The sequence below is a fragment of the Sapajus apella genome, unplaced genomic scaffold, assembly GCF_009761245.1.
Source record: "Sapajus apella isolate SASKATOON/1434 unplaced genomic scaffold, GSC_monkey_1.0 scaffold23, whole genome shotgun sequence".
In the NCBI taxonomy this organism is placed as follows: domain Eukaryota; kingdom Metazoa; phylum Chordata; class Mammalia; order Primates; family Cebidae; genus Sapajus; species Sapajus apella.
In genome coordinates, this window is record NW_022436963.1 from 9,207,312 (window position 1) to 9,224,510 (window position 17,199).

The 17,199-nt window shown below is 39.0% G+C and overlaps 1 protein-coding gene across 18 annotated transcripts in view; it reads left to right on the forward strand.

Annotated features, from left to right (window-relative positions):
* SLMAP (sarcolemma associated protein) overlaps positions 1 to 17,199 on the forward strand; it is a 169,150-nt gene that overhangs the window by 77,992 nt on the left and 73,959 nt on the right. For all 18 annotated transcript variants that reach the window (XM_032289557.1, XM_032289555.1, XM_032289569.1 and 15 more), the window contains exons 3-5: positions 1,583 to 1,655; positions 8,882 to 8,918; positions 11,392 to 11,454. In XM_032289557.1, coding sequence (XP_032145448.1) covers positions 1,583 to 1,655; positions 8,882 to 8,918; positions 11,392 to 11,454 — 173 coding nt within the window. The remainder of the gene's footprint in view (positions 1 to 1,582; positions 1,656 to 8,881; positions 8,919 to 11,391; positions 11,455 to 17,199) is intronic.

Consider the following 17,199-nt stretch of genomic DNA (forward strand, 5'->3'; position numbering starts at 1 on the left):
GCAGAGTTTAGAAGATTGCCAATAGATGGTTCTGTTTTTTATTGTTGTTTGTTTGTTTTTCTTTTTGAGACAGTGTCTTGCCCAGGCTGAAGTGCTGTAGCATGATGATGAGTCACTGCAACCTTGAACTCCTGGGCTCAAGCCATCCCCCAACCTTAGTCCCCAAGTAGCTGGGTACAGGTGTGCACCACCCCCACCCAGCTAATTTTGAAATTTTTTTTGTAGACGCAGGGTCTTGCTATGTTGCCCAAGCTGCGTTCAAGTGATCCTCCCACCTCAGTCTCCCAAAGTACAGGGATTACAGGTGTGAGCCACTGTGCCCTGCCAAATTGATGGTTCTTGATCTGTGTTAGCACTTTTTATATAATCAATTAGTAATGAAAATCAGTATTGAATACATGGTGTTAAATTCCTTAATTTTAACGTGCATTTCCAGATGACAATCATATTACTCCATGTTTATAATATCTTGATGATTCGTGAGTGTGATCAGTTAATAAGTTACCCCAAAATGCATTAGCCCTGTTCTTTTTTTTTTTCCTTGGGACGGAATCTCGCTCTGTCACCCAGGTTGGAGTACAGTGGCATGATCTCAGCTTACTGCAACTTCTACATCCCAGGTTCAAGCAATTCTGCCTGCCTCAGCCTCCTGAGTAGCTGGGATTACAGGCACCCACCACCACACCCAGCTAATGTTTTTGTTTTTTCTGGGACAGAATCTCGCTCTGTTGCCCAGGCCGGAGTGGGCTGGAATACAGTGGCATGATCTTGTCTCATGGCAACCTCTGCCTCCCCGGCTTAAGTGATTCTCCCACCTCAGCCTTCTGGATAGCTGGGATTACAGGCACCCACCACCATCCCCGACTAATTTTTATATTTTTAATAGAGATGGGGTTTCACCATGTTGGTCAGGCTGGTTTCAAACTCCTGACCTCAGGTGACCTGCCCACCTCAGCCTTCCCAAGTGCTAGAATTAGAGGTGTGAGCCACTGTGACTTGCCTAATTTTTGCATTTTAAGTGGAGAGGTTGGTCCCCAACTCCTGACCTCAGGTGATCGCCTGCCTCGGCCTACCAAAATGCTGGGATTACAGGCGTGAGCAACCATGCCCGACCTAAGTTTTTTATTTTTAGTAGAGGGGTTTTAGTTTTGTTGGCCAGGCTGGTCTCGAACTCCTGACCTCAGATGACCCACCCACCCCAGCCTCCTATAGTACTGGAATTACAGGCGTGAGCCACCATGCCTGGCCATCATTAGCTCTATTATTAAAATTCAGTTTTGCTCAAGTGTAATTTACTTATAATACCAAATTTACATGTACAGTTCAGTGAGTTTTGACACATATGTACAGTCTCATAACCACTACTCCTCTAATCATTATGTAGTGTATTTTCATCAGTCTGTATTAGCCTTTAATCAGAACTTAGTGAAATAAATAATTCTTTGAGTTCTGGAAAATGTAATATTTCACTAATAATGTATTAGTGAAATAAATAATTATTTGAATCCTGGAAAATGAGAGGTATGAAGTTTTATATTTTTAAACAATTATTATATCCATGTTATTTGTTTGTTTCAACCAGTTACCCATGGGTGTATTGTTTCTACAATAAAACTTTTTCTACCGGATGGTATGGAAGCCCGGCTCCGCTCAGAGTGAGTATAATTTAGTACTGTGAAGTTTTTGGATTAATTCCCTTGGTTAATAATATTCTAGATGACGGCATACTGCTAATACATGCTTCAGGATTATTTAAGTTATGTTAGAAAATTGATTAGTACTTTTTGGAATATAATACACTTAAGTTTAAATTGTTTTAGTTGCAATTCTAGTAAATAATAATGTATCAGAGGCGAAAGATTATTTTGTTTCCAAATTTAATTTATATTTTGATGGATAGTTTTTTTACAATGTTTCAAGTCTATAAGTTACTGGTAAGTGATAGCTTCATTCCTTTTTATTTTCGTTTACTATAGGACTTCTTAAACTGTGATCACTTCTGGTATTAATGCCAGTGTCACAATCTCACAGTCTTATAAGACCTTGAAGATATAAATATAGTTAGCAGCTTATTTTGGTGGGAGTTTTTTGAAGATTTTTTCCAATGTCATGTTTATTTTTTGTATGAAGTACTGTAAAAATCATTTAGAGGCAGATACTTGAAAGGGAAAAATTAACCATAAAATCTAAATTTTAAAAGCATACAGAAGTACATTTTGATCTTGGGCTTTTTAGAGATTAGTATTATGAAGTGTTGAAGGGAGTTGAGCAATCTTTAAACTTCAACATTTTTTATCTGTGGGGAAAGCCTTGAATATGGTAGAAGCTTGTTTTTATACTCAACATAATATTTTCCTCTCTTTTAGAAACAGAGGCAATGATCAGAGGGTAGGAGGTTAAGAGAAGTAATAAATTGAAGGAAAAGTAGAGCATTGAATAGGAAATCGAGAAGGAAAGATTAAGCAGAGAGAGGCCCTCCCATTGCTGTGTTAGTCTGTGCCTTCATTAGAATCATTTATTTTATGCTTGTTAGAAGCCCCTTACTTTTGTTTGTTTACTTTTATGGGTATATGAAGCAAAATAGCAGAGATTTTAAAATATTTTAATTCATTTTTATTTTTCCTTTTTTTTTTTTTTTGGTACTTGGCATATGAAGTAATATTTTAAATTTAAAGCATTAATCTATTTTCTGTTTTCAACTACAGCTTAATTATTAAAATTAAAATAAACCTTAGGACGTTTAATATAACATAGCTTTTAAAATCAAGAGTTAAGGTTTTATAAGTGAGTAACTTAATCAACTAATGAAATATTGCTTCTTAAAGACTTTGATGTTTGTATTTGATAATGAGATTTTTCTTCCATGCAGTTGAAAACTTCGAAGAGTTACATAAGGAATCATCTGTGTTCTCAGGTTCCATCTAACAGAACTTGTGAATTTTTTCAAAGTTGGTTGCAATGTATCATGTCTCTACCCTTCTTGTTTATCTAATTCTTTTCATCTTTGCCCATTTCCTTCTCATTGTTTGGCCTTTCTTATATGGTTGAATATTAGTATCACTTAAATTTTTGCTGCCAATTTAGTTGTACATAATCTAACTTTCTGGAGAAAATGAATGTTGAACAAGCAATTCTCCAGTGATGGAAGAAGATCAGAATGGCCTTTGCAAGTGGGTAGTCCAGTTTAAAGCCTGACTCCACTTGTTCTGTGACTTGATCAGGCCACATTTTTCTTATTTGAAATATGAAAATGATAGTACTTACTGAGCAGTAATTTTATGAGAATTAAACAAGATTTAGTACTTAAAGAAGTTGGCATAGTACTTGATATATAATAAGCACACGATAAACATCAGCTGTTTATCACTGTAAACTAATTTTTAAAAGCAATTAAGATGCTTTTGGGTGTGCCAGAAAGCCTAGAGTTTAAGGTCCCTTATGTATATAGCATTTAGTGCTTTTAAGAACTTTAAAAGGTGGTACTCAACAAATTGATTTTTTTTCCTTGATTTTTTCTTTCTTCTTTTTTTTTTTTTTTTGAAGGAAAATTTGTATTGTTTTAATTATTTTTATGTACAGAAAAACTCAACAGTGCACATTTAACCCAGTTTCATGGCAAGTTCTTTAGCCTTTGCTTTTTCGAGCTTGGCGATGCGAGCCACAGACTTGGGATCCAGGACATTGCCTCACCAGTGACGATGGATCTCATCATATCTGTCATTGTAACTGGTGCGGATAGCTTCCACCAGCTTAGCCAAAGGACCTTTGTCTTCCGAGTTAACCTGTGTGAAGGTGACAGTGGTGCAGGTCTTCCTGTGGACTGGACGTCCCAGTCTTGCCTTCCCCATGATAATGCAGTAGGGGACTCCCATTTTACGACACAGGGCAGGCAAGAAGACAACCAGCTCAATGGGATCCACGTCGTGTGCAATCACCACCAGCTGAGCTTTCTTGTTTTCCACCCAGGTAGTGATGGTGTTAACTCCTGCTTGAAGGACAGGTGGTCTCTTAGTGGGGACGTCCCCTTTGCCAGCCGCTTTCTTCTCGGCCCAGGCCAACAGCCTCTACTTTTTCTCTTGCTTTGTCTCTGGTCTATACTTGTGGGCCAGCTTAAGCAGCTGAGTAGCTGTTTGGTGGTCCAGGGCCTGGGTGAACTGGTTAATTGCAGGAGGCACTTTCAGCCTATTATAGAGGATGGCTCTCTGCTGCTACAACCTGATATATAGTGGGGCCATTTCACAAAGCGGGTGAGGCCTCTTTTGGGCTGGATGTCCTGTCTGATGCCAAAATTCTTAGGCCTTTTCTCAAACAGGGGATTCACTACTTTCTTAGCCTCCTGCTTCTTCACGACAGCAGGGGCTGGAGCCACCTTCTTCCCCTTGGCTTTCTTTCCTTTCGGCATCTTGGGCGGCGGGAAGAGAGAGCCTTTTTTTTTTTTTTTTTTTTTTTTCCTTAGACAAAAGTTTCACTCTTGTTGCCCAGGCCAGAGTGCAATGGCACTATCTCAGCTTACCATAGCCTCTACTTCCCAGGTTCAAGTGATTCTCCTGCCTCAGCCTCCTGAGTAGTTGGGATTATAGGCACGTGCTGAAACACCTGGCTAATTTTGTACTTTTAGTAGAGATGGGGTTTCTTCATGTTGGTCAGACTGGTCTCGAACTCCTAACCTCAGGTGTTCCACCCATCTTGGCCTCCCTAAGTTCTGGGATTACAGGCATGAACCACCACGGCCGGCACTCTTCCTTGATTTTTATTACATTATACAAATAATTTTCTTTTTCTTTTTGAAGACAGTCTAGTTCTGTTGCCCAGGTTGGAGTGCAGTCCTGCAATCTGGACTCACTGCAACTCCCACCTCCCGGGTTCAAGCAATTCTCGTGTCTCAGCCTCCTGAGCAGCTGGGACTACAGGTGCACACCACCACGCCCGGGTAATTTTTTGTACTTTTAGTAGATACGGGGTTTCACCATGTTGCCCATGCTGGTCTCAAACTCCTGAGCTCAGACAGTCCGCCCACCTTAGCATTCCAAAGTGCTAGGATTACAGGCCTGAGTCACTGTGCCTGGCCAATAGTTTTTTAATGATTAGAAACACATGCAGTGGGTCATGCCTGTGATCCCAGCACTTTGGGAGACCGAGGTGGGTGGATCACCAGGTCAGGAGAGCAAGACCATCCTGGCCAACGTGGTGAAACTCCATCTCTACTAAAAGTACAAAAATTAGCTGAGCATGATGGTGTGTGCCTGTAATCCCAGCTCCTCAGGGGGCTGAGGAAGGAGAATCGCTTGAACCCTGGAGGCAGAGGCTGCAGTGAGCTGAGATTGTACCACTGCACTTCAGCCTGGCGACAGAGCAAGACTCCATCTCAAAAAAAGAAAGAAAGAGGCTGGGCGTGGTGGCTCACGCCTATAATCCAAGCACTTTGGAGGCCAAGGCGGGCAGATCACCTGAGGTCGGGAGTTCAAAACCAGCCTGACCAACATGGTGAAACCCCGTATTAAAAAAAAAATTTTTTTTTAAAAAGAAAAAAAGAAAGAAAGGATTGGGGGGGAGGGCAGCAAATAACTCTTTTCTTCTTTTCTCTTTCTTTTCTTTTCGACAATCTTGCTTTTGTCATCCAGGCTGGAGTGCAGTGTCATGATTTCAGCTCACTGTAGCCTCCACCTCCCAGGTTTTAGTGATTCTTCTAGCTCAACCTCCCGAGTATTTGGGATTGCAGGGAGGCACCACCACGCCCAGCTAATTTTTTTTTTTTTTTTTTTGAGACAGAGTTTTACTTTTGTTGCCAAGGCTGGAGTGCAATGGCACGATCTCCGCTCACTGCAACCTCTGCCTCCCAGGTTCAAGTGATTCTCCTACCTAAGCCTCCAAAGTAGCTGTGATTACAGGCATGTGCCACCATGCTCTACTAATTTTGTATTTTTAGTAGAGATGGGGTTTTTCCATGTTGGCCAGGCTGGTCTTGAACTCCTGACCTCAGGTGACCCTCGTCAGCCTCCCAAAGTGCTGAGATTACAGGCGTGAGCTGCCGTGCCTGGGCTAATAATTTTCTAATGATTAGAAACAGAGAAGCCTGGTGTAGGTGGCTTGTGCCTGTAATCCCAGCACTTTGGGACTCCAAGGCAGACAGATTGCCTGAGTTCAGGAGTTTGAGACCAGCCTGGGCAACAGGGCTAAAACCCGTCTCTACTAAAAATACAAAAAATTAGCCAGGCATGGTGGTGAGAGCCTGTAGTCCCACCTGCTCGGGAGGCTGAGGCACAAGAACATCTTGAACCTGGGAGTCGGAGGTTGCAGTGAGCCGAAATCAGACCACTTCACTCCAGCCTGGGTGACAGAGTGAGACTGTCTCCAAAATAAAAACTTTTATAAAAAGAAACAGAGAAATTGCATATAATCCCCCTTCTGTAACACTAAATAACTATTTTCGTTTTTCACATTTCTTTGTTATGGTTTTTATATGCACATGAACTTTTTTCATAGCAAAATATACCTATATCCAGGGCACTTTTTATAAAATACAAATGTATATCACTTATGGAATGTGTTGCTGGATTTTTAGCCCTTTGTTTATTAATGAGATTGTTAGAAGAACAGAAGATTTTATACTTGGGTCACTAAGAAAGGTGAATTTTTACAAAAAAAAGAAATCTTTGTTATACCATTTGTTTCTATTTAGACTTTTTTTTGGGGGGAGATAGAGTCTTACTGTGTTGCCCAGGCTGGTGTGCAGTGGTGTGATCTTGGCTCACTGCAACCTCTGCCTCCCAGGTTCAAGCAATTCTCCTGCCTCAGCCTCCTGAGTAGCTGGGATTGCAGGTGCCCACCACCACACCTGGCTAATTTTTGTATTTTTAGTAGAAATAGATTTCACCATGTTGGCCAGGCTGGTCTCAAACTCCTAACCTCCCGCATTTAGACATTCTTAAGTTCATTTCACTGTATGTGTGTATCTGCAGAGAAAATAATATATCATTGTAACTCTACAATGGTTATTTCTAAGTGCTGGCATTGAGTAATTTTTATTTCCTCATGATTTACTTCACACATTTTCCATAATCAATAATTATTATAGTAAAAAATAAATTCATGTTTAAAATGCCTGTTTCAATTTTCTGGAGTAGAGAAGGAAAACTAAAGTTGTATGTAATTTAAAAAAAAAATCTTTACTAGCCACCAACTTTGTTAGGGCCTTGTGATGGGCTTTGGGGATGTAGAGTTGAATAGGTCATAGTTCCTGAGAACACAGATGTATAATCAAAAAGAACAGCAAAGTGTATATAGACTCAATGAAGTCTGTATCATGGGTGCTCAGAAGGGAGGTGGGTGTTGATACTTAATGTTCCATTTTATTCAGCATTTTAGTGTATTTGTGACTATTTGAATTAGACCACTTCTTACAGTGTTTGCAGTTATTAGGGTGGAATCAAAATTATTCCTATTTTAACTCACGTCTGGCCAGTTTTTCAGCAGCTTACACATGATTAATCTATTCAATTTAAGAACTTTACCCAGTCAACCTTCAAGCTAGCCATTGCAAGATTGGCCTCTAGGATGTGGAATGATTAGCAGCTAGTGAGGTCATGCGTGGTAGCCTTGCTTTGAGTCCCCTATACTCAACCCCAACACACATAATGGTATCTTACAGGGCCTTGTAAAATAGGGACTCTGGCTTCCTTATCTACTATATTCTCATGAGAGTAATAGTAGTGATCAAGTCCTATGTCCAAAGTACTATTTTAAGCTCTTTATTCATATCAACACGTTTAATACTCCCAATAACTCCATGGAATTTGTTGTGTGATTACCTCCCATTTTATGCATGAGGAAGCTGAGACCTATATTGATTAGCAATTTGCCTTTCAGCTGGTGAGTAGAGCTAGAATTTGGACACAGTATAGTTTCTTGAGCTGCTATACTACCTTTTTGTCAGCAGTAGTTAATCAGGCTAACAAGACAACTAGTACCAATTAAAGATATCTATTTAATGTTTTGTTTTAAAGTGTTTACTGAGTTCAGTTTCATACATACATCTAAGTTTTCAGTTAGTTTCTGAGGTGGCTGGGTGGAGAAGAGGCGTGGTAGTGTTTTGATTAAAGTTGTTCTTCACTGGTACAAGTTTCCAAATTATAACCTTGCTTTCCAGAACTTTGCTTTTTAAAACTTTCTATATAGGAATGTTTAATTTTAGAAGAATGTAGCTTACATATTTCAAAATTGAAAATGGATAATTTTTTTTTTTTTTTTTTGAGACAGAGTCTCTCACTTGGTTGCCTAGGCTGGAGTGCAGTGGCACGATCTTGGCTCACTGCAACCTCCACCTCCCAGGTTCAAGTGATTCTTGTGCTTCAGCCTCCCAAGGAACTGGGACTAAAGGCGTGTGCCACCATACCCACCTAATTTTTTTGTATTTTTAGTAGAAACAGGGTTTCATTGTGTTGGTCAGGCTCGTCTCAAACTGCTGACCTCAGGTGCAGGTGATCCTCCTGCCTCAGCCTCCCAAAGTGCTGGTATCACAGGCATGAGCCACTGCACCTATCCAAAAATGGATAAAGAGTACTCCTTTTCTGTATAGAAATTCTTATAATCAGGTAATTCATCACAGCCCTCAAAAAGTAGTGGGTCTTCAAAGAGCATTTAATACATTTTGGATTTGGAATTTGTTTTTAGGAATATATTGATGTGTAAGATAAGTTTATATATTTATTTTTGTTTTCTAAGAGCTGTATACATTTATGAAGGATTGAAAAATAGTTCACATTCTTTTAATTATTTGAAGGCAAATGTATAATCTTTGTGGTGTAAGATATTCTGGTACTCTCATACTCTGTTTCCTCTATTGTCCGGATATTAGATAAAACTTCTAAATTTTACTTTTCAGTGTCATCCATGCACCATTACCAAGTCCTGTTGACAAAGTAAGTTGCTAATGATTATTTTTTCCAAACTGACTCAGCTATGTTGCTTTGAAAATGTTTGTTTTTAGTATCCTTTACCTAGAAATTTATTTCTCTTGTGTAACAAATTATGTAGAATGCATATAGCTGTATGGTTATTATAATCTGGTCTTCAATATCTGGAGAATCTAGGATGGACTTTTCTTCACGAAAAAAACCTTTGTTATCTCAATTAAATTGTTCACTATGTAAACTAGGAATACCTGTTTTGTATCTAGCCAGGGATAAGGAGTATTCACTGTAACTTTTTATTCTGAGATACAATTCCGTCTAGAAATTTGTTAAAGCTTTCTACTTAAAGAGTTCACTCAACATTTACCAATACAGAGAAGTAGCACAGAAACACAGGCTTACAAAATTGTTCTTTTATTGTCTTTGAAGGTTACTTTTTACCTGATCTGATCAGAAACTTTGCAATAATTGTTTGCTAGAAAACATTTTTCTTTTGTTCAGAAATAATGGTGTATTCAATTATAGATATCATTGCTAATTAACCCTCCAAAATACGTCTTTTGACATTAATGTGGGAGTTGAGTTCTCTTAGTGTAGTAACTAAACTAGTGGAAAAAATATTATTTTACATTTTTCTTCCATTTGAATGAATAATGAAAGCCTGCTTGAAACTAAAATTCTCTGTTAGGTTCCTTTTTCAGAAGTACAAGTAGTTAATCATCAACTTCTGCAATACCGAAGTATTATTCAGAAGTAAATAATGATCCTGCTGATTTAGACCTAACTTTAAAAAATAATGCCAACTTTCTGCCTTCTAGTTAGCATACTAATCAAAGTATACCTACCGAGCTTAGTAAGGACTGGTGCTATAACATCATTAATAAGCTAACACATAAGGGTAAATATTACAGCAACCCAATACTCCTTCCTTCTTCTCCTTCTCCTCCTTCTCCCCTTCCTCTCTCTTCTCCCCCTCCTTCTCCCCCTTTCCCCCTTCTCCTCCTCCTTTCCTACTTTTCCTCCATCTTGTTCTTTTCACTTCCTCCTCTTCCCTTCCTCCTCCTCCCCTTCTCCCCCTCCTCCTTCTTCTTTTTTCCTCCTCCTTTTCCTCTGTCTTGTTCTTTGCTCCTCCTCCTCCTTCTCCTCTTCTTCCTGCTTCTCCCTCTTCTCCTCCTCCTCTTCTTTGTTTCCTCTTCCTGTTTCCTTCTTCCTTCTCCCTCTTTCCTTCTTCCTTCTTCATCCTTCTTTCTTCTTCCTCCCTCCTCCTTCTACTTCTTCCTTCTTCTTCTTCCTTTTTTCTTCCTCCCTCTTCCTCCTCCTCCTCCTTCCTTCCTTCTTTCTTCTTCTTCTTTTTTTCTTCTTCCCTCCTCCTCCTCCTTCTTCCTTCTTTCTTATTCCTTCCTTCTTCCTTCCTCCTCTTCCTTCTTCCTCTTCCCCCTCCCTCTTCTTCCTCCTCCTTCTCTCCTCTTCCTCCTTTTTTTTTTTTTTTTTTTTTGGAGATGGAGTTTTACTCTTGTTGCCTAGGCTGGAGTGCAATGGCACAATCTCAGTTTACCACAGTCTCCGCCTCCCAGGTTCAAGTGATTCTCCTGTCTCAGCCTCCCAAGTAGCTGGGATTACATGTATGTGCCACCACACCAGACTAATTTTGTATTTTTAGTAGAGGGGGGTTTCTTCATGTTGGTCAGGCTGGTCTCGAACTCCTGACCTGAGGTGATCCCCCTACTACCTCGGCCTCCCAAAGTGCTGGGATCATAGGTGTGAGCCACCGCACCCAGCCCTTCTTTTTTTGTTTTTAAATAATGCCATGGTTCTATATTCCATAGCCTTGAAAAAACCTTATCAGAAGATGTTCCTCATAATACTCTTGAGTTCTAAATAGTTTGACTATGATGTATAGTGTTTAAACACCATTACTTCCCATCTTTTTCCTTAAAACCTACCTATGGATTTAAAGAAACATTACTTCAGGCTATTGGACAAATTGTTATATTTCATGTCCTTGCCCTTCCTACACTACATACAAATAATTTTGAAGATGGCTACTTCTAAATGAATGAGGCTTGTTAACATATCAAAGAACTATTTAATGATGAATTTTAAAGGGAAAATATGTGGATCTATTGATTTAGGAGGTTTTATTTCTAGATTAAGAAAAGGCTATATTTCCATCAGAAAAGGGAAAAACAAGTAAAAAGCTATATTGCCTTTGCACTATAAATTTGTGATTTGGTTTATCAAATGTTTTCATGTGTAGCTCTTGTTCCACCACGCTGCTTATAAATTTCAAGCTGATCAGCATGTAATACCATTTACAAATTCTGGACGTCAAGCAGAAATATTTTAAGAACAAGGGAAACTGGTTAATTTTTAAAAGAATAGTTATTTTGCATATGTAAGTAAGTAGACATTTCAAGGAATTAGTTTGTCTTAATGTTTTTTATGAAGCGTTTTCTGTTGATACTGTGTCATTTGTTTCTAGGTTGCTGCTAACACTCCAAGTATGTACTCTCAGGAACTATTCCAGCTTTCTCAGTATCTACAGGTAAAACTAAATGTTGAGAATTCTTAAAAACAGAATTTCTTCTAAATTTTTAAAAGTTCTTAAACGCAGAGTTAGGGCCAGCCATGGTGGCTAATGCCTGTAATCCTAGCACTTTGAGAGGCCAAGGCAGAAGGATTGTTTGAGGCTAGGAGTTTGAGGCCAACCTGGGCAATGAAGTGAGACCTTGTCTCTACAAAAAAGTTTTAAAATTAACCAGGTGTGATGGTGTGCATCTGTAGTCCCAGCTACTCGGGAGGCTGAGGTGAGATCGCTTGAACCCTGAGGGTCAAGGCTGTGGCACCACAGCACTCCATCCTAGGCAACAGAGCAAGACCCTGTCTCAAGAAAAGAAGGGCAGAATTAAACAACTGAGTGTGAAAAATACAAATCCATCCTTGCAGAAACAGAAGGAATTTTACAGAAGGTACAGAGAAGTGTTGAGCAAGAAGAAAATAAATGGAAAGTTAAGGTTGATGAATCACACAAGACTATTAAACAGAGGCAGTCATCATTTACATCTTCAGAACAAGAGCTAGAGTGATTAAGAAGAGAAAATAAGGATATTGAAAATTTGAGAAGAGAACGAGAACATTTGGAGATGGAACTAGAGAAGGCAGAGATGGAACGATCTATCTATGTTACAGAAGTCAGAGAGTTGAAGGCACAGTTAAATGAAACACTCAAAAAACTTACAACTGAACAAAATGAAAGACAGAAGGTAGCTGGTGATTTACATAAGGCTCAACAATCACTGGAGCTTATCCAGTCAAAAATAGTAAAAGCTGCCGGAGACACTACTGTTATTGAGAATAGTGATGTTTCCCCAGAAACGGAGTCTTCTGAGAAGGAGACAATGTCTGGAAGTCTAAATCAGACTGTAACACAGTTACAGCAGTTCCTTCAGGCAGTAAACCAACAGCTCACAAAGGAGAAAGAGTACTACGAGGTGTTAGAGTGAAGTAATTGGGAAACTGTTCATTTGAGGATAAAAAAGGCATTGTATTATATTTTGCCAAATTAAAGCCTTATTTATGTTTTTTTTTTTAAAAAAAAGTTTATTTTGCCAATTCACAAATATAGGATTTTAAAAAATGAACTGGATACAAATACAAAAGAAGTACTATCTTTGCAAAAAAGAATAAAGGATTAAAAATAGAATGTATGAAAAAAGGAAAAAGGGTGAAATCTAGAAAATATAAACCTTTGTGGGTTAAATCTAGAAAAGATAAGCCTTTGTACGAGAGGAATTTTTTTTGCTTCAAGTATGAGGGGATTCCAAAACAATTTTGTTTTTTCTTTTTAATTTATTTTTAAATTGTTTTGGGGACAGAGTCTTATTCTGTCTCCCAGGCTGAAGTGCAGTGTCATGATCAGAACTCACTACAGCCTGCAACTCCTGGGCCCAAGTCTTTCTCCTGCCTCAGCCTCCTCCCAAAGCACTGGAATTGTAGGTGTGAGCTGCCACACCGAGCCCCAAAACAATTATTTATCCATAGATGACTTTTATTTTATTCTCACTCTGTAGCCCAAGCTGGAGTGCAGTGGCACAATCTCAGCTTACTGCAACCTCTGCCTCCTGGGCTCAAGTGATTCTCCCGCCTCAGCCTCCCGAGTAGCTGGGACTACAGGCGTCCACTACCATGCCCCGCTAATTTTTTTTGTATTTTAGTAGAGAAGGGGTTTTACCGTGTTGCCCAGGGTTGTCTTAAACTCCTGAGCTCAGGTAATCTGCCCGCCTTGGCCTCCCAAAGTGTTGGGATTACAGCATGAGCCACACCTGGCCCATAGGTGACTTTTAAATAAAATTAAAACTGGGAGAGATTTTGATTGCTTAATAATATTAATAGGAAATAATTATATACCACATATTATATGTCAAACTTCATTCTAGCACTTTTCCTATATTAATTTATTTAATTCTCACAACAATCTTACAAGATACATATTTTATTCCTGTTTTTACCAATAGAGTAACTGAGAGGAAGGTAGATTTAATAATTTATACAACATCACACATCAAGTATATGTTAGAGCTTGGATTTGAACCTGGACAGCCAAAACTCAGATTTTCAGCCTTTTTTTTCTTTTGGGACGGTTTCCCTCTTGTTGCGCAGACTGGAGTGCAATGGCGTGATCTTGGCTCACCGCAACATCTGCCTCCCAGTTCCAAGTGATTCTCCTACCTCAGCCTCCCAAGTAGCTGGGATCACAGGCATGTGCCACCACACCCAGCTAATTTTTTGTATTTTTAATAGAGATGGGGTTTCTCCATGTTGGTCAGGCTGGTCTTGAACTCCTGATCTGAGGTGATCTGCCCACCTTGGCCTTCCCAAGCGCTGGGATTACAGGCACGAACCACTGTGTTCTGCCAGATTTCCTGCTCTTAACCACTGTGCTGTGCTGCCAGATTCACAGAAAAATTTTTGGTGTAGAGCACATACTTCTTCAAGTAAATACTGTATTTAAAGAGCCGTATAATCTCTAAAAAGCAAACAAGTGTTTTTGGGTTTTGTTGTTGTTGTTGTTTGCTTTTTGTAGGTTTGGGCTAGATTATGTTTCTTATTCTGGTGGGGGAGCATGGTTAAGAAAAACCCTGGATCAGGAGATTAGAAATTGAGGTCCTTTTTTTTTTTTTTTTTTTTTTTTTTTGAAATGGAGTCTGTCACCCACACTGGAGTGCAGTGGTGAAATCTCTGCTCATTGCAACCTCCATCTTATGGTTCAAGCGACTCTCCTGCCCCAGCCTCCCAAGTAGCTGTGATTAAAGGCATGAATCAACACACCTAGCTAATTTTTTGTATTTTTAGTAGAGTGGAGTAGATTTTTAGGTTTCACCATGTTGGCCAGGCTGGTCTCAAACTCCTGACCTGAAGTGATCTGCCCACCTCAGCCTCCCAGACTGCTGGGATTTACAGAGGTGAGCCACCGCACTGGGCAAGATTGAGGCCTTTATCTTAGTTCTGCTACTTAATCCGCTTTTGTGACCTTGAGTGAGTCATTTTCTGTGGATAGGCCTTCAGTTGTCTTTTGTTTCAAATAATAGAACCAAACCCATGATTCTGGGTCCCTACATTCTTTTATAGGAATCAATCAGTGAGAATAGTTTCATCTTTGTTAAGAATGTACACATCTATGAAAATGAACAGAAAGTTATCAATGTATTAATCCGATCTTACATTCCACCATGTATAATGTATAGATAGAAAAACATTACACATTTGGATTTTAATAGAGTATTAAAGAGTATTCTAAGCCAAAATTCCCTTGATTTAATCCTTGGCTTTGATTTCTGACCTGCTGGGAAAGTTGTTTAACTTTTTTGTGCCTCGTTTTCCTCATCTATGAAATGAATATAGTAATAGCCCTTAACCTCACAGAATTGTGAAGAATTTTAAAAATTAGTATATATAAAGCACTTAGAACAGTTCCTGGCACATAGAATGTATGCCATAAATGATAGTAGTTTTTTACCATTCAATAGGAAGGCACATTAATTAAGCTGCTTATTTTAAGAGGTGGAAGAAAACTTTGAGATTAATGTAGTCTAAACCTCATTTTTTAAAATGAGAAATGTGGGGCTCATATAGGTTAAATGATTTGCCCAAGGTTGTATACTGTTGTGACTAGTCATCATGAATAGCAAATCCCACTCTCTCACTCTCCACTCTTTCCAACCTTCTTGTTAGTTCTGAATATTCCTAATGTCCTAATCCTCTACTGTTCCTTTTCTAGCTCTTTGAAAGAAAATTATACCACAGTCTTTTCTGTATACATCCTTATTGAACTGCCAAAGTTCTGATGTAAATTGTAAACATTTTGAATAAAAACTGGAATAGATGCATTTCATACCCTAGAACTAACTAAAAGACTATTCCTGGACATGTTAGATTTCCGTTAGGAAATAGTTCATGGAGTTAAACTCTAAATGGAATTGAATTAAAAAGGTGAAATTACACCATCTAGTGGAAGTAGATTCTAGAGATATGGTGGGTTGATGGTTTTGTTTTTCAGTAAAACTTTTTGCAGCATCTGAGTAATTTCCTGGATATTAGGAATGTTTTAGGAACTTAAACTTGGCAAATAGTCTATTTTAAGTAAAGCTGTGTTTTAATTTGGATTCTAAGATGGTGTGGCTTTTTATTGGATTCTTTAACATATAGCTTTAGAGTTAATTAAAATGTAATCTAACTCTAGATAGACAAGATTTTCCATAGACATTATTTATAAAGGATGTGGGGAGCAATAAATTCATGCTTTAAACCTCAAGTACTATGTTTGAAGCATATACTTCTCTGTTGAGATGTCTCATAGGCATTAGGGTCATAAGTGTTCCTCTGGATAATGACAGGAATAGAACAAGGTGAAGAAGGTATGCCAAAACCACAGCTAAGTGCTGTGAGCATTTCACCTTGATTCCCAGTGAAGGAGAGTCTCTTAACAGCTATTAACTGTTAACAAGCCACCTAAAGTTTAGACTTTCTCCATCAGTGTCTTTTTCTGTAAAATATATCTTTGGAGGTGCCAAATAGTTATTTGAGTCTCCCATTATAAATCCCTTAATTACATTGAACAAGTATTCAGTGGACTCTTACCTATTTTTGGCATATTAATTGCTGCTAAATTATGGGCTGTTAGAACACCTGAAAATGCAATAGGCTGTGCGTGCGAGTGAAGCAGTCTCTCTTTTTAAATGTATATATTGGCTGGGCAAAGTGGCTCTTGCCTGTAATCCCAACACTTTGGGAGGCTGAGGCAGGTAGATCATGAGACCAGGAGTTCAAGACCAGTCTGGCCAACATGGCAAAAGCTCATCTCCACAAAAAATACAAAAATTAGCTGGGCATGGTGGTGCATACCTGTAGTCCCAATTACTCAGGAGGCTGAGGCATGAGAATTGCTTGACCCTGGAAGGTGGAGGTTGCAGTGAGCCAAGATCACACCACTGCACTCCAACCTGGGCTGCAGAGTGAGACATTGTCTCAGAAATAAAAAAAAAAAAAAAGTATACGTTTATATAAACAACATTTTTTTTTTTTTTTTAAGATGGAGTCTTGCTCTGTCGCCAGGCTAGAGTACAGTGGCGCAATCTCGGCTCACTGCAACCTCCGCCTCCTGGGTTCAAGCGATTCTTCTGCCTCAACCTCCCGAGTAGCTGGGACCACAGGCACATGCCACCATGCCTGGCTTTTTTTTTTTTTTTTTTTTTTTTTGTATTTTTAGTAGAGACAGGGTTTCACCATGTTGGCCAGGATGGTCTCGATCTCTTGACCTTGTGATCCGCCCGCCTCGGCCTCCCAAAGTGCTGGGATTACAGGCATGAGCCACCATGCCCGGCCTAAACAACATTTTTTAAAGGAAAAATTAAAAGCTATTGCTGTTTTAGATGTCATACTTTTGCAGTTAAGCCATTATAAAGTATCTTTGCTGATGACCAGATTATCTTGGCTTCACTGGAATGAGTTTGTTCTGAGATGTATATATTTCACATATATGTGTATGTGTGTATGTATACACATGTATACATATATATACAATTATGCATCGCTTAAAAACAAGCATACGATCTCATTAGGTGATTTTGTTATTGTGTGAACATTACAGATTGTACTTACATAGCCTAGATGGTATAGGCTATTACTCGCCTAGGTTATATACTGTAGCCTGTTGCTTCTAGGCTACAAACCCATATAGCATGTTACTGTACTGCATTCTGAAGGCAGTTGCAACACAATAATATTCGTGTAT